Source organism: Mobula birostris, chromosome 19, assembly GCF_030028105.1.
Source record: "Mobula birostris isolate sMobBir1 chromosome 19, sMobBir1.hap1, whole genome shotgun sequence".
Lineage (NCBI taxonomy): Eukaryota > Metazoa > Chordata > Chondrichthyes > Myliobatiformes > Myliobatidae > Mobula > Mobula birostris.
Genome location: NC_092388.1, coordinates 65,186,967 through 65,211,442, shown reverse-complemented (window position 1 = coordinate 65,211,442; position 24,476 = coordinate 65,186,967). Strand labels below are relative to the sequence as shown.

The following is a 24,476-nucleotide window of genomic DNA, read 5'->3' as shown; positions in this document are numbered from 1 at the left end:
CTAAGGACACTTTAATCCCTTCTATCTGCCCATGATACATATTCCTCCTTTTCCTGAATATTCACGTGCCTATCAAAGACCCTTTCAAGATAATAGTTTATCTGTCTCGATCACCATCCCTGGCAGTGCATTCCAGGCTCTTGCCACACTGTCAAAAAACCTTGACTGCACACCTGCTTTATACCCCTCCTTCACACCTAAAACACATGCCCTCTAATATACTGTAAGACATTGCAACCCTGGAAAAAAGATACTGGCTGTCTACCCTGTTTACACCTTCTATCAGGTCCCCCTCAGCCTCTCCATCTCCAGAGAAAACAACTTTAGTTTGCCTGCACACAGCTTCCTGTTAAACTTCTTCTGCACCTTCTCCAAATTCTCAACATCCTTAATGGGGTGGCCAGAATTAAATGCAACACTCCAGATGTGGTCCAACTAGAGTTTTATAAAACTACAACGTAGTTTCTCATTTGTTTGGGTATTCCTTTCTTTATAGTGAATGCCACACTATTTTTCTACCTGGTCTAAGAGGGAAACAATTTCTTTATTAGGCTTTGTTCTGGTTTTATATATCAAATTTACAAGCCCGGCAACATGTCAGCCCAGATTTTCCGGCCTTCCCTAAATGCTTTCATTCTGTTGGAGAATTAAACTAAGGAGGCCTGGGAATTCATCTGTTGGTTTTCCAACACTACTACCTATATGCTGGTGTTAGGATGATGATGATGATACTAGAATGAAGGAAAGACAGCTGAGCTCTGATATCTTTGCTAATGGACGCTGGATCATAGGTTTACTCAACACAGAATAAGGTAATTCAACCCTTTGTACCTCTTGCAGAGGACTGAAATTAGCATTGGATGATTTATAGAGCTAGCCACTTGGTCTGTGGACAGTGATGTGGGCTTCCTCCTCCTCCTCACTCATAGCAATGACCACATCCAAGAACATGGGAAGGACAATGGGAGCAGAATTGCTTCATGCCTAAAATGCCCCTCAACCTGAAAACGTTGGTCAAAATTCCACACGGCATCTAGAACCCAAGAAATAATTGCCATGTTGCACAATATGAAATGAACTAGACTTGCAATTTGCTTTAAGGCAACTTAAGTTAGCTCCATTAATTGCTCTGAAAGGAGAAGAAACATTGTCTTGACAAGTTTGAGTATGAGCTCAGTACCAGTACTGTTGTTAAATCATGCTCCACAGTACTGACAGGAGGAGAAAGCAAGTTCACCAGAAATAGAATTTATTAGAAGCCAGGAAGGAAAACAAGCTGGAAGTTGGTAGGATTATCCCCAACTATGAAGCTGTAAATGCCTCCTCCAGTAACTTGTTTCATCCTGGGCCAAGACCTGGGTCTTCTGGATCATTACTTATCCTTTTGTTTGTCAGGTGTACATATGGCAGTCCAACCTCCAAGAAAATAGATTTGGTCTTCTCATCAAAGGGATCCAATGGGGAGTTTAAAACCATGATATTTAGACAGAATGAGTGAAAGGAGATTGTTTCCAGTGGCAGGGGGTGAAGAATGAGAGATGATTGGTAAAAGAAGCAGACGTGAAAAGAGGAAACCCATTCCTGGTCAGGATCTGGGATTCCAATGAGGTAGTGAATCAGCAGCAGCAGTGTTCAGAATGGGATTGGCAATACTTGTGAGGGTGACAACAGTGGGATTAATCAGGTAGCTGCTTGGAAGAAGTCAGTGTAGCTTCCCACATACATTTTCTTAGATTTGGGAATCACAGGCAAAACAAACTTTTATTGGCAATCCCTTATTGCTCTTCAGATGTGGCAGGTGAGCTGCCTTCATGAACCACTGCAGTCCTCCTGGTGAAGGTGCTCTCACAGTGCTGTTGGATGGGGAGTTCCAGGATTTTGACCCAGTGATGTTGAAGGAAGAGTGATGTATTTCAAAGCCAGGGTGATGTGTGACATAGAGGGAACTCTGCAGGTGGTGTTCATATGCAACTGCTATCCTTGTCCATCTTGGGTTTGGTTGCTGAGGGAGAAGCATCAGGGAGTAATGGCAGGGTATTTTATAGATAATGCACACTGTGGGATATTATACACTAGTAGTAGAAGGGATGAATGTTTAGGTGGTGGATGGGGTACTTTGCCATGGATGCTTTGATCTTCTTAAAAGTTGTTGGAGCTGTACCCACCCAGACAAATGAAGAATATTCAATAACACTCCTGACTTATGCCTTAGAGTATCTGGCTAAGTGCTTGCTTGCAAGTTTTACATCTAAACATCACCACATTCTTTTCCTCAGGCATGTATAGATGTGGACCTGCATCTGTTAAGGCTATAAAACAGGGGAAGGTTTTCCTTCCATTTGATGGACCTTTCATATATGCAGAGGTAAGTGGAAAGCCCCAGGTGCACAGCAGCAGATTTTAGATGATATTAAGTGTAGAAATACCTGCCTACTATTATATTGAGGAATGATCCATCCCAGATGTGAACCGTATTTCCTTTCAAGATACCAATATCACCGAGACTAAAAGAGACTGCAGATACTGGAAGTTATGAGCAATACACAAAATGCTGGAGGAGCTCGGCGAAATGTTGCCTCCAGAGGTGCAGCCTGACCTGCTGAGTTCTCTCCCCTCCATCCATTTGGTTCCAGTTTCAATTGCCATTCACCTCTACCTTAATGGTTTTCAGTTTGACCTCCATTACTTATCAGTATCCAGCACTAACAGCTTTTTCGCCACTTTAAGTCCCGATGCAGGTATCAACCCAAAATTTCAGCAATTCCTTTCCTTCCATAGATGCTGATTGACCTACTGATTCCCTCCAGAAGATTGTTGCAGCATCTGCAGTTTCCTGTGTCTCCTCTGGCAGTTTGTGTGCCACTCATTGGCAATTCTCCCAGTCTAAATCATCTGTTGTTAAATCACCAATTCCCTGTGGAGTATCTGAGACTGAGGGTTGATCTCATAAAAGAATATAAAATTGTGAGGGTGTGTGGTCCTTTTCTCTTTCCTCATCACTGTCCCCATTCTTCTCAAACATTATACAGTTACTGTATCGTCCAAAACAGCACTTATGATCTCTCCAATCCAATTTTGCCCCTTCTAGAGTTGAGTGGCCTCTTTTCAAAGCAATCAATCCCACTTTGACCTTGTCCTTTGCCACAATATTCCAAGAACACTACTTTCCAGTTTAGTAAGCTTACCCTGCCTTCTCTCATTGAGTTTTGTTCATTGACAGCCTGGTTTCTGTCCACTTTTGCTTCTGTACTTTCTGTATTCTGCTTTAGATCCCCCCACCCCCAGCCAAACAAATTGAAATCCAATTCTTCCCCCCACCCCGCAAAGCAGTAGCAAACTGGCTCAGTGTGATATTCATTAACACTTTGTGAAGATATGGACTGCACAGTCTTACCTTCCCCAGAACAAGTACCAATGCCCCTGATTGCTGCACCATCTCTTCAGACACTCACTTATCTGCACTCCTATCCTTTTATTCACGGCACAAGATCTGAATGGCAGCAATGCTTCACTACCAGATGAACTCAATACCTCTATGCCTGGTTTGAAAAGGAGAGTATAACTACAGCTGTGTAGATTGCTGCTGCACCCAGTGACCCTGTGATCTCTATCTCAGAGGCCGATGTTAGGCTGTCTTTAATGAGGGAATTCATGAGGTGGAAGGTCCCGATGGAGTACCTGGTAAGGCTCTGAAAAGCTGTGCCAACCAACTAGCTGGAGTATTCAAGGACATTTTCAACCTCTCACTGCTATGGGCAGAAGTTCCCACTTGCTTCAAAAAGGAAACAATTATGCCAGTGCCTACGAAGAATACTGTGAGCTGCCTTAATGACTATTGCCTGGTAGCACTCACATCAACAGTGATGAAATGCTTTGCGAGGTTGGTCATGACTAGACTGATCTCCTGCCTCAGTAAGGACCTGGACCTATTGCAATTTGCCTATCGCCACAATAGGTCAACCACAGGTCAAATCTCAATGGCTCTTCACACGGCTTTAGACAACACAAGCACCAATGTCAGGATGCTGTTCATCGATTATAGCTCAGCACTTAATACCATCATTGCCACAATCCTGAATGAGAAGTTGAAGAACCTGGGCCTCTGTACCCCCTCTGCAATTTGACCATCAGCTTCCTAAACAGAAGACCACAATCTTTGCAGATTGGTGATAACATCTCCTCCTTGCTGACGATCAACACTGGTGCACCTCAGGGGTGTGTGCTTAGCCCACTGCTCTACACTCTCTATGCCCATGACTGTGTGGCTAGGCATAGCTCAAATACCATCTATATATTTGCTGATGATACAACCATTGTTGGTAGAATCTCAGGTGGTGATGAGAGGGCGTATAGGAGTGCGATATGCCAACTAGTGGAGTGGTGTCGCAGCAACAACCTGGCACTCTACGTCAGTAAGACGAAAGAGCTGCTCGTGGACTTCAGGAAGGGTAAGACGAAGGAACACATACCAATCCTCATAGAGAAATCAGAAGTGGAGATAGTGAGCAGTTTCAAGTTCCTGGGTGTCAAGATCTCTGAGGATCTAATCTCCTCTTCAAGGAGCTGCAGCCAGATGCACTTCACGCAGATGTAGTTTCCCGGGAGACTCTGGGTCTCCCAGTTCTAACATCCGGCATGAAGAACACCACAGCCATTTAAATGGTACAGTAAGAGAGGAAAAAAAGATAAAAAGGAAACCTTGAGAGACGCTTCACACAGAGCCAACACCTCTTCTGAGCTGAAGCCTCCTTTGATCCTAACCCTGTTGCTTCTACTCTCACCAATGGCCTAGACCTGACAATGGCCGCTCTGCTTATCCCTTCTGTACTTTTATTTAGTTTAAAGAGCTCTGCTGACGCCGCTGTACAATGGCCAAACGCACAAGAGAGCACAACCTCTTCCTAGAGATGCTGCCTGGCCTGCTGTGTTCACCAGCAACTTCTGTATGTGTTGCACAAGAGAGCTCTCCTTTTTAAGTAACTGCCACTGACCTGTGAGAAATATCTCTTTGTAAATCTCTGTTGGCCCCATAAAATCCTGGCAATACTTCCAGAAACTTTGAAAATATAGGGAAGACAAGTGGTAATGACGGGTTCCTCCTCCATGTTAGGTTTCCTAGTTTTTCCGTTGGCCCTTTTAAGGGCGCAATTGGTTTCGTTCACCTTGTAGCCATTCTGTAGGAACGTCATGCGTAATTGTCTTACGTCCTCAGGGAGACTCTCCGGATCCAAAATAGTTTTCACACAGTTAATCAAAGTAGAGACAACTGCTCTGTTGTGAGTGGGTTTTCGATAGACACCAAGCCCAAGGCTACTGTCTGGTTTCTGCCTATATTTTCTATATTTCCACAGTTTCTGGAAGGATCACCAGCTTCCTGAACAAATTATGGATTAATACCATCCACAAACCCATAAGGAAGCTCAAATCGCAGCTTATGCGGGTCAAATATCACTGGCTGCTCAGGGTGGTTGGTGTTTACTGTGAATGTGGAGCAGCATATATCAGCCAACTGGGATACACAGTGCAAACCCACATCAAGGAACACAGGACGTGTATCCATTTGGGTTACCCGGAGAAATCGGAGGTAGCAGAACATGACATTTGCAATGGCCATTGATTTGACTTCAACAGCACATAATTACTATGCTGCACCTATGGGTTTTGGGACCATCTAGTGATGGAAGCCATTGAAATAAACCTAGAGGAAAAGAATTTTAACAAAGGCGAAAGACTCGCTCTGAGTAAGAACTACAACTTGATTGTAGACAAGGTAGGAGAGCGGAAATCTGATTGAATGAGGACTAACTAATCAGGAAGAATGAACAATGGGGTTTAAATTCCACCGGACTAAGAGATCCCCAGGCATCATTCCTGATGAAGATGGCAGAGTTTGCTGCTAAAATGTCATTTAAAATCGATACCTATACCCAGCTGGAAGCCCGGGAAGAGTTTATTCGTCATATAACCCGGAAAGGCGCTAGGACATTTTCCTTGCATGTAATTTCATAATAAATTTACTTTGAACTTTGAATTTTGCACTCTTTCCAGCTAAATGGCAACTTGCCCAAGACTGAACATCATCTGGCAAAAATGTGAACATCTTGTACACATTTAATGCAAAGTGAAAAGTATTTTAGAATCAAAAGTCTTTCTTTTCTTCCATCCACTGATCTCCCTCATTTTTTCCTTCAATTTCTCCCAATAATTTGTTATTCATTGCAAGCAACCTTTTCAACAACCCATACCTGATCGAACATCTAGACATGAAATGCCTTTCAACAGCCCGTACCACAAGTTACATGGACACACAACGCCTTTCAATAATGCGTATCTCATTGTACATGTACACATGAAATGCCTTTCCATAACCCATACCTCGTCGTACCTGTACCTCACGTTACATGATCACACAAAACTCCTTTCAAGAACATTTACCTCTCATTACATGTACACATGAAATGCCTTTCAATAACCGGTACCTCATCGTACATATAAACATGAAGTGCCTTTCAACAATCCGTACCACATGTTACATGTACACACAAAACGCCTCTCGACAACCCATACCTCATCGTGCATGTACACATGAAACGCATCTCAACAACCCGTACCTCACGTTACATGTACACACAAAACGCCTTTCAATAACGCCTACGTCATCGTACATGTACACATGAAACAACCCGTACCACACGTTACATGTACACAAGAAATGCCTTTCCTCATCCCGTACCTCATCGTATATGTAACAACACACACAAATGCTGGAGGAAATCAGTAGGTCAGGCAGCATCTATGGAAAAGAGCACAGTTGATGTTTCGGGCCGAGCCCCTTCATCAGAACTAGAAAAAAAGATGAGGTGTCAGAATAAGAAAGTGGGAGAATAGGAGCAAGAACCACAAGGTGATAGGTAAAACTGGGGTGGGGTGGGGGGGACTGCTGATGTAAAGAGCTGGGAAGCTGATTGATGAAAGAGATACAGGGCTGGAGAATGGGGAATCTGATAGGAGAGGACAAAAGGCCATGGAAGAAAGAAAAGGAGGAAAGGCATCAGAGGCGGGTGATAAGCAGCTAAGGAGGTAAGGTGAGACAGGGAAATGTGAATGGGAAATGGTGAGGGTGAGTCGGGGGGGGGACTTTACTGGAAGTTTGAGAAATCGGTGTTCATGCCATCAGGTTGGAGGCTACCCAGGCAGAATTCAGGTGTTGCTCCTCCAACTGAAGTGTGGCCTCATTGGGACAGTGAAGGAGGCCATAGACTGACATGGCTGAATGAGAGTAGGAAGTGGAATAAAAATGGGTGGCCATTGGGAGATTCCACTTTTTCTGGCAGACATAGTGTAGGTGCTTGGCAAAACGGTCTCCCAATCTGCGTTAGGTCTCCCCGATAAACTGGAAGCCACACCAGGAGCACTAGATACAGTAGGTGACCCCAACAGACTCACAGGTGAAAGGTAGCCTCATTGGGAAGGACTGTTTAGGGCCCTGAATGATAGTGAGGGAGGAGGTGTAGAGGCAGATGTAGCCCTTGTTCCGCTTGCAAGGATATGAGCCAGGAAGAAGTTCAGTGGGGAGAGACGAATGGACAAGGGAGTCATGTAGGGAGCAATCCCTGCAGAAGGCAGAAAGTTGGGGGGTGGTCGGTATTGGAAAAATGTGCTTGGTGGTGGGATCCTGCTAGGGATGGCAGAAGTTCTGGAGAATTATGTGCTGGATGCATAGGCTGGTGGGGTAATAGGTGAGGACAAGAGGAATCCTATCCCTGGTGGGGTGAGGGCAGATGGGTGTTAAGTGAAAGAGATGTGGTTGAAGGCAGCATTGAGGGTGGAGGAAAGGAAGCCCCTTTCTTAAAAGAAGGAGGACATCTCTTTGGTTCTGCAATGAAAAGCCTCAGTCCTAGTGGGGATGACTGCTGGGCTGAGATGGCTAAAGTTTCTGGGTATAATTCACAGAGTGCAGGATAGATATGTCCCACAGAGGACGAAGTTCTCAAATAGCAGTTGTAGGCAACTGAGGCTGACAAAGGAAGTTAACGACTACATAAAAGCCAAGGAAAGGGCATATAAGGTCGCAAAAGTGAGTGGAAAGTTGGATGATTGGGAAACTTTTAAAATCCAACAAAAGGCAACTAAAAAAGCTATGTGAAGGGAAAGGATGAAATATGAGGGCAGACTAGCCAATAACATAAAGCAGGATACTAAAAGTTTTTTCAGTTATATAAAGAGTAAAAGGGAAGTGAGAGTTGATATTGGACCACTGGAAAACGATTCTGGTGAGGTAGTAATGGGGGAGAAAGAAATGGCAGGTGAACTTAATGTGTACTTTGCATTAGTCTTCATTGTGCATTGTGCAGAGGTCCATGAGTGTCAGGGAGCTGGAGTGATTGCCATTGCTATTACAAAGGAAATAGTGCTAGGAAAACTCAAAGTTCTTAAGGTGGATAAGTCACCTGGATGAACTGCATCCCAGAGTCCTGACAGAGGTTGCTGAAATTGTTAATGGATGCATTGGTCATGATGTTTCAAAAATCACTTGATTCTAGCATAGTCTCAGATGACTGGAAGATTACAAATGTCACTCCATTCTTTAAGAAGGGAGGAAGGCAAAAGAAAGGAAATTAAAGGCCAGTTAGCCTAACCACAGTGGTTGGGAAAGTGTTGGAGTCTATTATTAAGGATGAGGTTTTGAGGTAGTTGGAGGCTAATGATAAAATAAGTCAAAGTCAGGATGGTTTCTGTAAAGGGAAATCTTGCCTGACAAATCAGAGTTCTTCGAGGAAGTAACAAGCAGGGTGAACAAAGGAGAGGCAGTGGATTTCATTCACTTGGGTTTTCAGAAGGCATTTGAAAAGGTGCCACACATGAGGCTGCTTAACAAGATAAAAGCCTATGGCGTTACAGGAAAGTGGAGGGGTAGGTACTGCTGAGGAAGCAATGCGATTGCAACAGGACTTAGACAAATTGGAAGAATGATCAAAAAAATGGCAGACGGAATACAGTGTTAGGAAATGTATGATAATGCATTTTAGTAAAAGGAACAATAGTGTGGACTATTACCTAAATGGGGAGAAGGTTCAAACATCAGAGGTGCAGATAGACTTGGGAGTCCTCGTGCAAGACTTCCAGAAGGTTAACTTTCAGGTTGAGTCTGTGGTAAAGAAGGCAAATGCAATGTTGGTATCTATTTCAAGGGGAATAAAATATAAAAGCAAGGGGATAATGCTGAGCCTTTGTAAGACACCAGTATTGGAGTATTGCCAACAGTTTTGGACCCCATATCTCAGTAAGGATGTGTTGTCATTGGAGAGAGTCCAGAGGAAGTTCACTAGGATGATTCCGGGAATGAAGGTGTTAACATATGAGGAGCGTTTGGCAGCTTTGGGCCTGTACTCACTGCAATTTTGAAGAAGTCGTGGGGATCACATTGAAACTTACCAATGTTGAAAGGACTAGATGGGGTGGATAATGAGAGGATGTTGCCTGTGGTGGGGGTATCCAGAATTAGAAGGCACAGCCTCAAAACTGAGGGGCGATGCTTTAGAACAGAGGAAAGAAGAAATTTTTTTGGCCAGAGAGTAGTAAATCTGTAGGTTGCTCTGCCACAGACTGCAAACGAGGCCAAGTCCATGCGTATATTTAAGGCGGAAGTTGATAGTTCCCTGATCAGTCAGGGTATCAAAGGATATGGCAAGAAGGCAGGTTTATGGGTTGAGTGGGATCCAGGATCAGCCATGATGGAATGGCGGAGCAGACTGGATGGGCTGAATGGCCTGGTTCTGCTCTTGTCTCTTATAGTATTATGGTCTTATCCTGAGAGTAGATGTGGCAGAGATGGAGGAATTGAGAAAAGGGGATGGTGCTTTTACAAGTAATAGGGTGGGAGGAGGTATAGTCCAGAGAGCTGTGAGAGTCAGTTGGTTTATCATAGACATCAGTAGATAAGCTGTCTCCAGAGACAGAGACAGAGACAGAGAGATTAAGAAAGGGGAGGGAGGCGTCAGAAATAGACCAGGTAAATTTGAGGGCAGGGTGGAAGTTGGAAGCAAAGTTGTTGAAGTCCACAAGCTCTGCATGAGTGCAGGAAGCAGCACCAATGCAGTCATTGATGTAGCATAGGAAAAGTTGAGCAGTGATACCAGTGTAGGCTTGGAACATAGACTGTTCCACGTAGCTGATGAACAGGCAGACATAGCTGGGAACCATGCGAATGCCCATGGATACACCTTTTGTCTAAAGGAAGTGGGAGAAGCCAAAGGAGAAATTATTGAGATCTTGATCTTTTGATCTTTTCAATGATTTCAGATTCCCTGGCCCCGATCTTCTTACTTTCACTATGGCTGTCCAGTCCCTATACACCTCAACGGGGCGGAATGGTACAGGAAGGGTTGATTCTTTGTTGCTGCCTGTGCGCGGGAAGGGGTGGGAGCTTTGGGGTTCGAATGTTTTCTGTCATTCATTCTTTGTTTTTTTTCTCTCCATTTCATGGATATCTGTGAAGAGTAAGAATTTCTGTTTGTATACTGTATACGTTCTCTGATGTTAAATTGAGCATTGAAGTTGATTTATTTAAGTTTCCCTTTAAGATTGTGTAATAAAAACCAGATGTATTGCAAACACTCAGCAGATCAGGCAGCAGCTGTAAATGAAGAAACAGTTAATGTTTCAAGTCCATGACTCCGCTCCAGTTTCAGATTTCTGTCATCTGCAGCTTTAAATACCCATTTTTTTGATTAAATATATAGATCACATTTATTATCAGAAAGCAAGCTAGTGAAGTGAAACAAAAGGAGCACAAAAGATGCTGAAATCTGGAGCAAAGCGCAGGATACTGGACATTTGACATTTTGGATCGAGACCCTTCATTTGGATTCCTTATTTAGATTTCAAGTTCAGGTTTATTGTCATTAAGTCATAAACACGTACACAACTAAATGAAGCATCACCCATCTGGGGCGAAGGTACAGAGCGTAGAAGTATATAAAGTTACAAGAGGCATAGTTGGAGTAGCCAGCAAGTATCTTTATCCAAGGGTGAAATATCTAATACTTTAGGATGAGCAGAAGAAAGTTTAAAGGAAATCACAGAGCAAGTTTTTTCACGCAGAAAGTTGTGGGTGCCTGGAATATGCTGCCAGGGGCAGTGGCAGAGGCTGATGCAATAAGGATTGAAGGAAAGGTGGATAACAGTGCTGAAGATGAGGTAGCTGGTTTACAAACAGAGGCAATGTGTAGTGAGGAGTGGCTGTTGATGGGGCAAAATTACAACCAACTGGATGAGTTGCAATGTAACAGGTAGACAAAATGGAAAAGAGTAAATACGGGACTGAAGGTGTTATACTTGAATGCACAAAGTATACAGAATAAGGTTGGCAGGTATGATGTTGTAGCCATCACTGAATCATGGTGAAAGAAGATTATAGCTGGGAGCTTAATGTTTAAGGATACACATTGTATTTAAAAGACAGGCAGGAAGGCAGAGGGGGTGGCATTGCTCTGTTGGTAAAAAATGAAATCAAATCACTTAAAAGAGGTGACATAGGCTCAGGGGGTGTTGAGTCATTGTGGATAGAGCTAAGGAACTGTAAGGGTAAAAAGACCCTGAGAGGAGTTGTATACAGACCCCTCCTGAACAGTAGTAAAGACGTGGTCTACAAATCACAGTGGGAGATAGAAAATGCACGCCAAAAGAATATTGTTACAATAGACATGGAAGATTTAAATATGCAAGTAGATTGTGAAAATCAGGTTGGTGCTGGATTCCAGGAGGGAGAATTTCTAGAGTGCCTACGAGATGGCTTTTTAGAGCAGCTCATGCTTGAGCCCATAGGGGATCGGTTATTCTGGATTGGGTGTGTTGAAATGAACCGGAATTGATTAGGGAGCTTAAGGTAAAAGAACCCTTGGGGAAAGTGATCATAATTGATTGAATTCACTCTGAAATGTGAGAAGGAGAAGCTAAGGTCAGGTGTATCAGTATTACAGTGGAGTAAAGGGAATCAACTGGATGCACAGCCATGAGAGAGAAGTTGGCTAGAATTGATTGGAAAAGAACTCTTGCTGGTATGACAGCAGAGCAACAATGTATGTAATTTCTGGAAGCAATTTGGAAGGCACAGAATATATACATTCGAAAGAGAAAGAAGTGTTCTAAAGGAAAGATGACACAACTAAAGCTAAGAAGAGAAGCCAAAGCCAAAGAGAGGGCATATAATAGAGCAAAATTGATGGGAAGTCAAAGGATTGGGAAGATTTTAAAATAAAACAGAAGTCAACTAAAAAAGTGATTAAGAAGGTAAAGATGGAATAGGACAGTAAGCTAGCCAGTAATACTAAAGAGGATACCAAACGTTTCTTCAGATTAATAGAGGTGAGAGTGCAGGAAAACGATGCTGGAGAGGTAGTAATAGAGGACAAGGAAATGGCAGAAGAACTGAATAAGTGTTTTGCTTTAGTGTTCACTGTGGAAAACACTAGCATTATGGTGGAAGGTGTCAAAGGTCGTGAAGTGTGTGAAGTTACCATTACTAGGGAGAAGGATCTTGGGAAACTGAAAGGTCGAAGGTAGATAAGCCACCTGGACCAGATGGTGTACACCCCAGGGTTCTGAAAAAGGTGGCTGAAGAGATTGTAGATGTATTAGTAACGATCTTTCAAGAATCACTAGATTCTGGAATGTTTCTGGAAGATGGAAAATTGGAAATATCACTCCATTCTTCAAGGAGGAAGAGAGGAAGAAGAAAGGAAACTATAGGTCAGCTGATCTGACCTCAGTGGTTGGGTAGATGTTGGAGTTGATTATTAAGGATGAGGTCTCAGGGTACTTGGAGGCACAGGATAACATAGGCTGATGTCAAGGAAAAATCCTGCCTGAGAAATCTGTTGGAATTCCACAGACAGGGGCCTGCATTGGGACAGATTCTTTTTACGTTATATGTCAATGATTCAGAAGATAGAATTGATGGAATTTTTGCAAGTTTTGCAGATGATCTGAAGATAGGCCGAGGGGCAGGTAGTTTTCAGGAAGTAGAGAGGCTACAGAAGGACTTAGATTAGGAAAATGAGCAAATAAATGACAGATGGAATGCAGTGTTGGGAAGTGTATGGTCATGCACTTTGGTGGAAGAAATCAAAGGGTTGACTATTTTCTAAATGGAGAGAAAAGAGAAAAAACTGGGATGCAAAGGGTCTTCGGAGTCCTTGTGCAGGATTCCCTAAAGGTTAATTTGCAGGTTGAGTCTGTGGCGAGGAAGGTAAATGTGATGTTAGCATTCATTTCAAGAAGACTAGAATATTAAAGCAAGGATGTAATTGTTGAGACTTTATAAAACACCGATAATGCCTCATTTGGAGAATTGTTATGATGAAATGACGGAGCAGACTCGATGGGCCAAATGTCCTAATTCTGCTCTATGTCTTATGGTCTTATGGTCTTAAGAAACCCTTGGAGACATGAATAGGCAGAGAATGGAGGGATGTAGATTATGTGGAGACAGAAGGGATTAGGTGTCAATAGTTTAATTGGTTCAGCACAACATTGGGCTGAAGGGCCTGTTCCTGTGTTATATTTTGTAACCCAAACTGTCACCTGTCGATTTCCCCCCATAAATACATAGAGTAGCTATTTGCATGTTGCTAAAGAAAGAGAAGCTTGTATTTCTAGAGAACATTACAATAACGTCCCTTATAGTGGACCCTTACCACAATATAGGTCATTTTTCAGCTCTTTTACGTAAACTAATTTTGATTTTCTTCTTTAAGGTAAACAGTGATGTTATATATTGGACCCAACAACAGGACGGTTCCCTGATTAAAGGAGACGTGAAGACTGATGAAGTTGGCAAGTTGATTCTGACCAAGGAAGTTGGGTCTGATATGAGGAAGAATATCACAGATCAGTATAAATATCCAGAAGGTGAGATAGGCCCAACCTTGGAGGGAATTTGAAGTTAATAAATTACTTAAGTATACTTACCTACTGCCTGTTACACCAGTGATGCTTAGGGCAGCAATGAAGGTGCTTCCTTCATCGTGTCAGTAGCTTCCTCTCAGTTACCCTACTGTCAGTCATGCAAGTCCTGAGTGGAGACTCAGGAATACCATCACGCTCAGATGTAGAAGGGTTCTACATTGCTGTTTCCGTAACAATTTTGTTTTACCAGTTAGGGTCTTTAGCCCTGAGATGAATCCCAGAACCTGGAGGACCGGTGGACCACTCTTAGTCTGTCTTCTACCCTTTGACCTGTTTGACATGGGTGACTCTACCAAGAGCCAAAGCATAAAGCCCTGACTCCAGCCAACATAGCCCTTTAAATTATTGAGGCATGCAAGCCTCCAAACCATGGCAAGGTTGTGGTCCTCTTGGAGGACTTTAAATGTAGAGTAATGTAATATATTTGACTACAAGCAGACAAGGAGTTAACAAGGTGCAGGGGTGGAGAGGGGCAGAGTGTCATCCTACACACTCTACACAGGGTTTCAATCCAGCCCTCATTAGTCACTCCTTCCTCTTCACCAAATGCAGCAAATGTTTTATATCAGTTCAGTGCTGTCCAAAACAAGGTTTTAATTAGTTTCTACTGCATTTTATTTACCACTACTGATTTTCTGGTGAAAATAGTAGACTTGTAGGAAAGATAAACTGCATAAACATTGGAAAATCTAATGCTTGTCCATTCCAGTATCAGTGAATTTTTAACAGCTTGGTAATTAATGCCAGCAACCTCTCCAGCCCAGAAAATTAAATTTCACAAGTACAGAATTGTGTTCCTGCATATCTTAATGACTTAAAAAAATTGTTCTCCATTATCCCTTAATCTTAAACCCATCCTTCTTTCACTTGCTCTTTTGTTAAGTGAGCACTCCTGTATTACACTCATTACTGGATGTGGATTCCCCAGCACTCAGGTGAATGGAGTCGAGATTCTGGTCTAGTCTTGGGACATGCAAGAGTTTTGTCTTCTTAAATGCATGATTGACAGGGTATTTCTGCAGGATGATGATGGTGGTAAGATTGTACCTTGGGCAGATGGTTCAGTGAACTGGCAGAAAGATTACGTGATGAAGAAGTGAATGTTGGACAAGTGGCGGGGGCTTAGGTTCAGAAACAGAATGTAGGAAGGAAGGTAGATCTACTTGGGGAACCAGGCAGAGAAACACCCTAATCCCTACCCACATCTAAAAAACTATATTTTCTGGACCTAAAATTCTTTCCCTACCTTCAGCTGCCTGGTTTCTTGAAGCCAGCCTTTCATCTTCAGTGCAGAAGGTGAAATCCCTTCCTAATTAAGGCTGCGCTGTCTACTCAAGTGGGTAAGTTTCCCCATCCATCGGCCATTCAACTCAAAACTGCTTTGGTTGTTCCTTGGTGGGATTGGATTTGAGATTGTAAGGATTATCATCTCTCTTTCCTACACCCACTCAACTGTTTTTTGTGTGTAGGTATCCATTAGGGTACTTCAATCCAATTAGTCAAAGATATACACCATGGTCCCAAAACCATTATAGGGGGATAGTGCACAACTTCTTGAGAATGTTTTGAAGCAGAAATCCAATCAGAAGTTTGATCACATTGAGAAGACAGGTTCATGTGATGAGTTTTCCAAAGATATTGAAGTTTTTAAGTAGACTTCTTCACAACTTCAGGTTAAATTTCAATGTGCATTATTTTTTATTCCATGCAACATTAATGCCACTTTGAAATTTCTAGTCCGTGAATATTTCATTTCTAAAATGTAACTTTGAGAGACTGTATGGCAGGACGTTCCACACATCCACTTTTGCATTCAATAAATAGCAGTCTGCTATCCTTGAGAGCTCCAGTAAAGAAACAGTGTGACAATATTGTAGTTATGTAATGTCATAGATTGAGGCCCAAAGTGCTCTTCAGTTGGGACTGGGATTAACAAAACATTGCCCTAAAAGTGAGTTCTGAGAACTGAAAAGATATATTCCCATAAAAAGTGTACTCGCTGCTTTATACCATAGAGAGATCTATAGAATTATACAGCACTGAAACAGGCCCTTCAGGTCAAATCATCAATGCCGACCAAGATACCTGTCTAAGCTAGTCCCTTTTGCCTGTGTTTAGCTTAGATCCTCTAAACTCCTCTTATTAATGAACTTGCCTAATATCTTTTAAATATTGCAACTTCACCACCTCTACACTCCATCAACACTTCTACGTGAAAAAATTGACCCTCAGATCCCCTTCATACATCCCCCATCCTACCTTAGATATGTGAATTCTAGCATGGGAAAATGACTGTGAATAACTTCACTATCTATGGCCCCATAATTTTATGAACTTCTAGAAGTTCAACCTCAGCTACCTTCACTCCAGAGTTCTCTCCACAAAGCCATCAACTTTTGCCAGAGTAAGCCATTTCTTGCTTCTACCAACGAACCAAACTGCAGATTAGAACTGTGATCAAATTTGTCATCTCAATGGTACTTTCATCTGATTTTTTACATATACCTGCAATACACTAACATCATTAAATTTGAATCCATTTTGATTCACTTTATCGTTACCTTTGTCACCATTGGATTCCAACGTACTCTGGAATGGTCTCCAACACTGCCCTCTCCGTAAACTTGACTGTCATCTAAGCTCTTGTCTTTGTATGGCCCAACTTGTACTAAATCTTGTGCATTTCTCTGCCTTAGGTTTGACCTATGCCACCTCTAATTTTAAAATTTTCATCGTTATTTTCTGATCCCGGCATACACTCACCCTTCCCTATCTGTCTATGGACCTAACAACCCTGCAATCCTGCAGCTTTCCAGTTCTGGCCTCCTGAGATCCCTACAGTTAATTGTTCCATAAATGGTGGCTGTGTCTTTGAAGATCTAGTTCTTAGAGGTGCTGTTGCATGGTGTACGCCAGACAAAAACTGACGTGCTTCATGCAGCCTCTCACATCTGCCAGATCAAAGCTGCTATATAAAATAAGTTGTTGTTTATGATAGAACAGGAATGGTGTAAGTATTGTAAGCACTTTGTTCCTTACAATGGCATGGAAACACTGCTGTCAGTTCAGGAAGGTTTATATAAATATATATTAATGACTTGGATGAGGGAATTAAATGCAGCATCTCCAAGTTTGCGGATGACACGAAGCTGGGTGGCAGTGTTAGCTGTGAGGAGGATGCTAAGAGGATGCAGGGTGACTTGGATAGGTTGGGTGAGTGGGCAAATTCATGGCAGATGCAATTTAATGTGGATAAATGTGAAGTTATCCACTTTGGTGGCAAAAATAGCAAAACAGATTATTATCTGAATGGTGGCCGATTAGGAAAAGGGGAGGTGCAACGAGACCTGGATGTCATTATACACCAGTCATTGAAAGTGGGCATGCAGATACAGCAGGCGGTGAAAAAGGCGAATGGTATGCTGGCATTTATAGCAAGAAGATTCGAGTACAGGAGCAGGGAGGTACTACTGCAGTTGTACAAGGCCTTGGTGAGATCACACCTGGAGTATTGCGTGCAGTTTTGGTCCCCTAATCTGAGGAAAGACATCCTTGGCATAGAGGGAGTACAAAGAAGGTTCACCAGATTGATTCCTGGGATGGCAGGACTTTCATATGAAGAAAGAATGGATGAACTGGGCTTGTACTGGTTGGAATTTAGAAGATTGAGGGGGGATCTGATTGAAACGTATAAGATCCTAAAGGGATTGGACAGGCTAGATGCAGGAAGATTGTTCCCGATGTTGGGGAAGTCCAGAACGAGGGGTCACAGTATGAGGATAGAGGGGAAGCCTTTTGGGACTGAGATTAGGAAAAACTTCTTCACACAGAGAGTGGTGAATCTGTGGAATTCTCTGCCACAGGAAACAGTTGAGGCCAGTTCATTGGCTATATTTAAGAAGGAGTTATATATGGCCCTTGTGGCTAAAGGGATCAGAGGGTATGGAGATAAGGCAGGTACAGTGTTCTGAGTTGGATGATCAGCCATGATCATAATAAATGGCGGTGCAGGCTCGAAGGGCCGAATGGCCTACTCCTGCACCTATTTTCTATATTTCTATGTTTAGCCAACACTTCTTCCTATTATAATTTCAGAAAAATAATTCAGTGATTTCTAACATTGCTATTCACTCTTTCACAACGCTTTCTTGCCTACATTCATATATCACCCTGATCTAATGGATAGTTCTCTTGCCCATGCTTCAGGAGGTCTTGCGTTCAACCCTAGAGACTTGAGCTTTCCTAAAGCAAGGTCATGTCTGTGCACTTGAATGGCCAACGCTAGGAAGGTAATTCTCCCAAGGCTCTGTTAATAATCATACCTCAATCAAATCACAAACACAACTTTCTGATCATTATCACTTTGCTGTTAGTGTGCAGTTAAGGATCCAATATTACAGCACATCAGGATTACTTGTTTGGTAATAAGGTGCCCTAGGATGTGAGAGATGTCCGTAGAAATGCATGTCTTCCTTGTTCTGGAATTTCTTTTCTTCCTAGTGCTGATCTATCCCATTAAACATCTCAGCCCATATCTACACTGATAAATCTTCATCACATTTCTGATTGGAAAACCTTCCCAACAAAGTTTTAAGGGAGGGTATCTGTTGCCCACCCATCATTGGGCTTTGGTACTTGGGGAACTTTCTGGGCTTGAAATCTCTTGCTTTATAATTTTATTGTTATAGCCGGAATGTGTCTCTGGAATAGAGGGGAAACAGATTTACTCCCTTAACTCGTGGTTATGGTTCATATCGTTCAAATCTCTGAAGTAGCTTGATAAACCACTCAGTTAAAGAGCAGTGAGTTCTGAGCCTGCTGGTCCTACCCTCATCACTGCAGGAAGTGCCTTGAATCTGAACGTGTCTACTTATCTACACAGAGCAAGAAGGAAAGAAAAAATAATTATATGTTCCAGCTTGCCGTGTATTTGCATCACTTTAATCAGGCTGAGTCCCCTTCACATCTCTTTTCTGCCCTTAATGTTGCTTATTGACATGGATTGATATAGTTAAAATATTATTTTTCCCATTGTTGACGTTAATGATAGATTTTTAACCTTCAATTCAGAAATGTAAAATAGGTTCATCTGCACCAATCTGTCACAGTACTACGAATTACAACACACTTGAGCCTTGACTACTTGTTATGTAAAGAGTGAACAACCAACAATTGTACAGAACCACGACAGCCTGCAGTCCAGTAAAGGAAGCAAGTGGGAAACCAAATGTAATAGGATAAAATGGGAATTGTTAGAATCCAATGATAATGCATCTGATTTGCCAGATTGTAAAAGATCCTGAAATGGATAATGATGATTGACAGCATTCATTCCCTTAGCAACACAAACAATGCTGGATGAGGTCATGTAGCATCTATGGAGGGAAATGGACAGTCAATATTTTGAGTCGAGACCCACCACCTCTAGCACCTTTCCCCAATAGTTCCTACTTCCAATCACTCCAGTCCTTCTTCCCATTCCCCCTACTGCTTTCTTTCTTTTCCCAAAATTCATGTGAGGTATCCTGATGTTTGGAAGGTCTTTGCCAGAAGGCTGGTGATTCATTCAGCAGCGTAGGTGGCTGATTGGTCGGATGAAAGTGAGATCAAGACCTCTGAATGGGTGCATGTACCCTTTGAGGTCCAGCACCTAAACATCTCACCTCAGTTTCTCAGCTACAACTCTGAAGACACAAACTTAAGTCCAGGGTACTAACGCCCAGTGACAGATGGGCAAGTGCGCAACTGGCAGGTGACCACTCGATGTTCCCTGGAAGTCTGCCAGACCAGTATAGAATAACTTTCAGGTCTAAGTATCTGTCTGTCTACTATCAACTGACTACATTTCTAAGTAATTAGTTCTGTGATCTGTGGCAGGGAGGCAAGGTCTGGAAATGCCAAATTAAGGATATGGCACTGAATGTGGGTGGCAAGTGAAGTGAATGTATTTTTATAGAAAGTGAAGACACAAGAAAAGACAAAAAAGAGTGAGAGATAGAGCTGATAAAAAAGAGAACATTGAAGTTATTTAGTTAAACAGTAAAGGATTTTAGAAAGCATAATTGAAGAAATGAAATGCAAAATTCGTTAAAAATGCCTTAATGCCAGAATTGAATACTGATCCCGATTTAGCTTTTCAATGCTCCAGGTTAATGCATTTTTAATTGCTCTGTGATAAATTTTTAATTTAAGTTGAATTTCACTGTGGGGAGAAATATTTTATGTTGTGACTTCAGGGACAGGCTTGTTGCCTGATTAAATTCATGATGACAGATATCTCAAGCTCTGAAACTAGGATAACGCAGTCAGCCTCCTAACCTTTTGTTCATCTTGAGACACCTGGCCATTATGCCCATAGCTGTCCTGCCCAATTCAATAGGTGTACAACTCTCCCCAACTTTCCTCTTTTAAGTTGCTCATTAAAAACTATCTCAATGTTCAAGGAGTCCCACTATCACCATGCAACCTTACCACGAGCTCAGTATAGCAACACTGTGATCACTTCGTATACAATGGACTTTGTTTCCTTTCACTCTAATAATGTTCATTCTTGTATAATTTTGTATATATTCAATTTATGTTTGTCTTGTGGATGTTGTCTCTCTAATGCTATGTGCCTGTGATGTTGCTGCAAGGAAACCCTTCATTTTTCTTCCATGTACTGGTGCATTTGACAATAAATTCAACTCAGCTTTGCTCACATCAGGTTGCAAAGTTTGTTTGATAATTCTCTTGCAAACCATTCTGCATTATTATGTCAGCTGTGCGATATGAATGCTAGTTGTTGTATCATTTTACTACGATCTTGAGTCTGAGTGCAAACTTTTATTCTGGCGGGCAAGTTTCTCCCCAGTGCAAGACTGCTCGAAATGATCTGACTGAAGGCTGCACAACGTGACACAGTAGCACCATGGAACACCGTCCAAACCCAGGCATTCTAACATCATGGCAGCATGGAAGCAGGTCCTTCCTTCAGTCTAACTGCTCTATGCTGACTGTGATTCCCATCTCACCTAGTTTCATTTGATCCACATCCCTCTAAACCTTTCCTATTAAGTGTGAAGTAGAGAAAGGTGAGGCGGAACGAGTGATAAGGAGGATACATGTGCAGAGGGATGGTCTGATGGAGCATGGAGTTAAATGTGCAGAAAGAGTAAGTAAATTTAAGAAGGACAACAAAATTCAAGGGGCGTATAGCCCGGTGAGAGTTCGGGGACCTGGGTTATGCACAATAGGCAGCGATTTAAACACAGAGAGGAGAAATGGGTTAAAAATTCTATATCTGAGTGCACGAAGTGTCAGAAATAAGGCGGATGAGCTTGAAGCTCAGGTGCGAATGGGTAACTATGATGTTGTTGGGATAACGGAGACATGGCTGCAGGGGGATCAGACCTGAGAATTGAATGTACAAGGGTATACGTGCTATCGAAGGGACAGAAAGGAGGGCAGAGGGGGTGGGGTGGCCCTGTTGGTGAGGAATGAGATTCAGTCCCTTGCAAGGGGCGACATAGAATCAGGTGAAGTAGAGTCAGTGTGGATAGAACTGAGGAACAGTAAGGACAAAAAGACCCTAATAGGTGTTATCTACAGGCCCCCAAACAGTAGCATGGATACTGGGTGCAAGTTGAATAGGGAGTTAACAATGGCATGTAGCAAAGGAAATGTCGCAGTAGTTATGGGGGATTTCAACATGCAGGTGAACTGGGAAAATCAGGTTGGTACTGGACCCCAGGATAGGGAGTTTGTAGAGTGCCTACAGTATGCATTTTTGGAGCAGCTTGTACGAGAGCCGACCAGGGATAAGGCTATTCTGGATTTAGTGTTGTGCAATGAACAGGATTTGATAAGTGATCTTGAAGTAAAGGAGCCATTAGGAGGTAGTGACCATAATATGATAAGTTTTTAATCTGCAAGTTGAGAGGGATAAGGGCAGATCAGAAGTGTCAGTATTGCAGTTGAACAAAGGAGACTATGGAGCCATGAGGGAGGAGCTGGCCAAAGTTGACTGGTCGGATATCCTAGCAGAAAAGACAGTGGAACAGCAATGGCAGGTATTCTTGGGAATAATGCACAAGGTGCAAAATCAGTTCATCCCCCAGAGAAGGAAGGATTCAAAGGGGGGAAAGTGGCCACAGTGGTTGACAAAGGAAGTCAGAGATAGCATAGCATTAAAAAAGGAGAAGTATAACGGAGCTAAGGTGAGTGGGAAGACGGATGATTGGGAAATTTTTAAGGAGAAACAGAACTTAACTAAAAAGGCAATACGGGGAGAAAAAATGAGGTATGAACGCAAGCTAGCTAGGAATATAAAGGAGGATAGCAAAAGTTTTTTTAGGTATATCAAGAGAAGGAAGATAGTTAAGAACAATGTTGGGCCCTTGAAGAATGAATTGGGAGAAATTGTTATAGGAAACAGAGAAATGGCAGACGAATTTAATAAGTACTTTGGATCTGTCTTCACTAGGGAAGACACAAGCAATCTCCCAGATGAATGGATGGGCTAAGGACATAGGGTAACAGAGGAACTGAAGCAGATTGACATTAGGAAGGAAACGGTGATGAGTAGACCGATGGGACTGAAGGCTAACAAATCCCCAGGTCCAGATGGTCTGCATCCTAGGGTACTAAAAGAGGTGGCTCTGGAAATTGCGGATGCATTGGTGATCATTTTCCAATGTTCTTTAGATTCAGGATCGGTTCCTGAGGATTGGCGAATGGCTAATGTTATCCCACTTTTTAAGAAAGGAGGGATGGAGAAAACAGTGAACTATCACCCTGTTAGCCTAACATCAGTAGTGAGGAAGATGCTAGAGTCCATTATTAAAGATGAAATAGCGGCATATCTTGATAGCAGTGATAGGATTGGGCCGAGCCAGCATGGATTTACCAAGGGCAAATCATGCTTGACTAATCTATTGGAGTTTTTCGAGGATGTAACCAGGAAGATAGACACGGGAGATCCAGTGGATGTGGTGTACCTTGACTTTCAGAAGGCATTTGATAAGGTACCACATAGGAGATTGGTGGGTAAAATCAGAGCTCATGGCATTGCGGGGAGGATATTGACATGGATAGAAAACTGGTTGGCAGATAGAAAGCAAAGGGTAGCAGTGAATGGGTGTTTCTCGGAATGGCAGGTGGTGACTAGTGGGGTGCCACAGGGCTCGGTATTGGGACCACAGCTGTTTACAATTTATGTCAATGATTTAGAGGAAGGCATTGTGAATAACATCAACAAGTTTGCTGATGATACTAAGCTGGGTGGCAGTGTGACATGTGATGAGGATGTTAGGAGAATTCAAGGTGACTTGGATAGGCTGGGTGTGTGGGCAGAAACTTGGCAGATGGCGTTTAATGTGAATAAGTGTGAGGTTATTCACTTTGGGAGCAAGAACAGGAAGGCAGATTATTATCTGAATGGTGTGGAGTTAGTTAAGGGAGAAATACAAAGAGATCTAGGAGTACTTGTTCATCAGTCTCTGAAGGTGAATGAGCAAGTGCAGCAGGCAGTGAAGAAGGCTAATGGAATGTTGGCCTTTATTACAAAGGGAATTGAGTACAAGAGCAAGGAAATCCTTTTGCATTTGTACAGGGCCCTGGTGAGACCACACATGGAGTATTGTGTGCAGTTTTGGTCTCCAGGGTTAAGGAAGGACATCCTGGATGTGGAGGATGTGCAGCGTAGGTTCACTAGGTTAATTCCTGGGATGTCCGGACTGTCTTACGCAGAGAGGTTAGAGAGACTAGGCTTGTACACGCTGGAATTAAGGAGATTGAGGGGGGATCTGATTGAGACATATAAGATTATTATAAGACAAGATAGAGGCAGGAAATATGTTCCAGATGCTGGGAGAGTCCAGTACCAGAGGGCATGGTTTAAGAATACGGGGTAGGTCATTTAGGACAGAGTTGAGGAGGAACTTCTTCTCCCAGAGAGTTGTGGAGGTGTGGAACGGGCTACCTCAGAAGGCAGTGGAGGCCAATTCTCTGGATGCTTTCAAGAAGGAGCTAGATAGTTATCTTATGGATAGGGGAATCAAGGGTTATGGGGACAAGGCAGGAACCGGGTATTGATAGTAGATGATCAGCCATGATCTCAGAATGGCGGTGCAGGCTCGAAGGGCCGAATGGTCTACTTCTGCACCTATTGTCTATTGTCTATTGTCTATTAATGTCCCTGTTCAAGTAGTTTTTAAATATTGTTAAAGTATTGTAGCTCCTTCACCACTTCCTCATGCAGCTTGCTCCATATACTTGATCACGCTCTAGGAGTAAAGTTTGCCCCGTAAGTTTCTAATTCATCTCTCTCCACTTACTTTAAACCTAGTTCTTGATTTCTCAATCCTGAAACAAACTGTGCACATTGACTATATCTATGCCCCTCACAGTAAGATGATTTTATACATCTCTATAAGATTCATTCTGCTACTCTCCTCTTTTTTCTGTGCTCCAGTGAAAAAGGTTCTGAGTTGCTCAACCTTTCTCCATAACTTGGTTCTTCAAGTCGA

General features: G+C 42.6%; 1 protein-coding gene across 2 annotated transcripts in view; it reads left to right on the top strand.

The window, feature by feature from the left end:
- Positions 1 to 24,476, top strand: part of LOC140212660 (coagulation factor XIII A chain-like) — a 154,572-nt gene that overhangs the window by 115,527 nt on the left and 14,569 nt on the right. For both annotated transcript variants that reach the window (XM_072283751.1, XM_072283752.1), the window contains exons 10-11: positions 2,277 to 2,365; positions 13,758 to 13,911. In XM_072283751.1, coding sequence (XP_072139852.1) covers positions 2,277 to 2,365; positions 13,758 to 13,911 — 243 coding nt within the window. The remainder of the gene's footprint in view (positions 1 to 2,276; positions 2,366 to 13,757; positions 13,912 to 24,476) is intronic.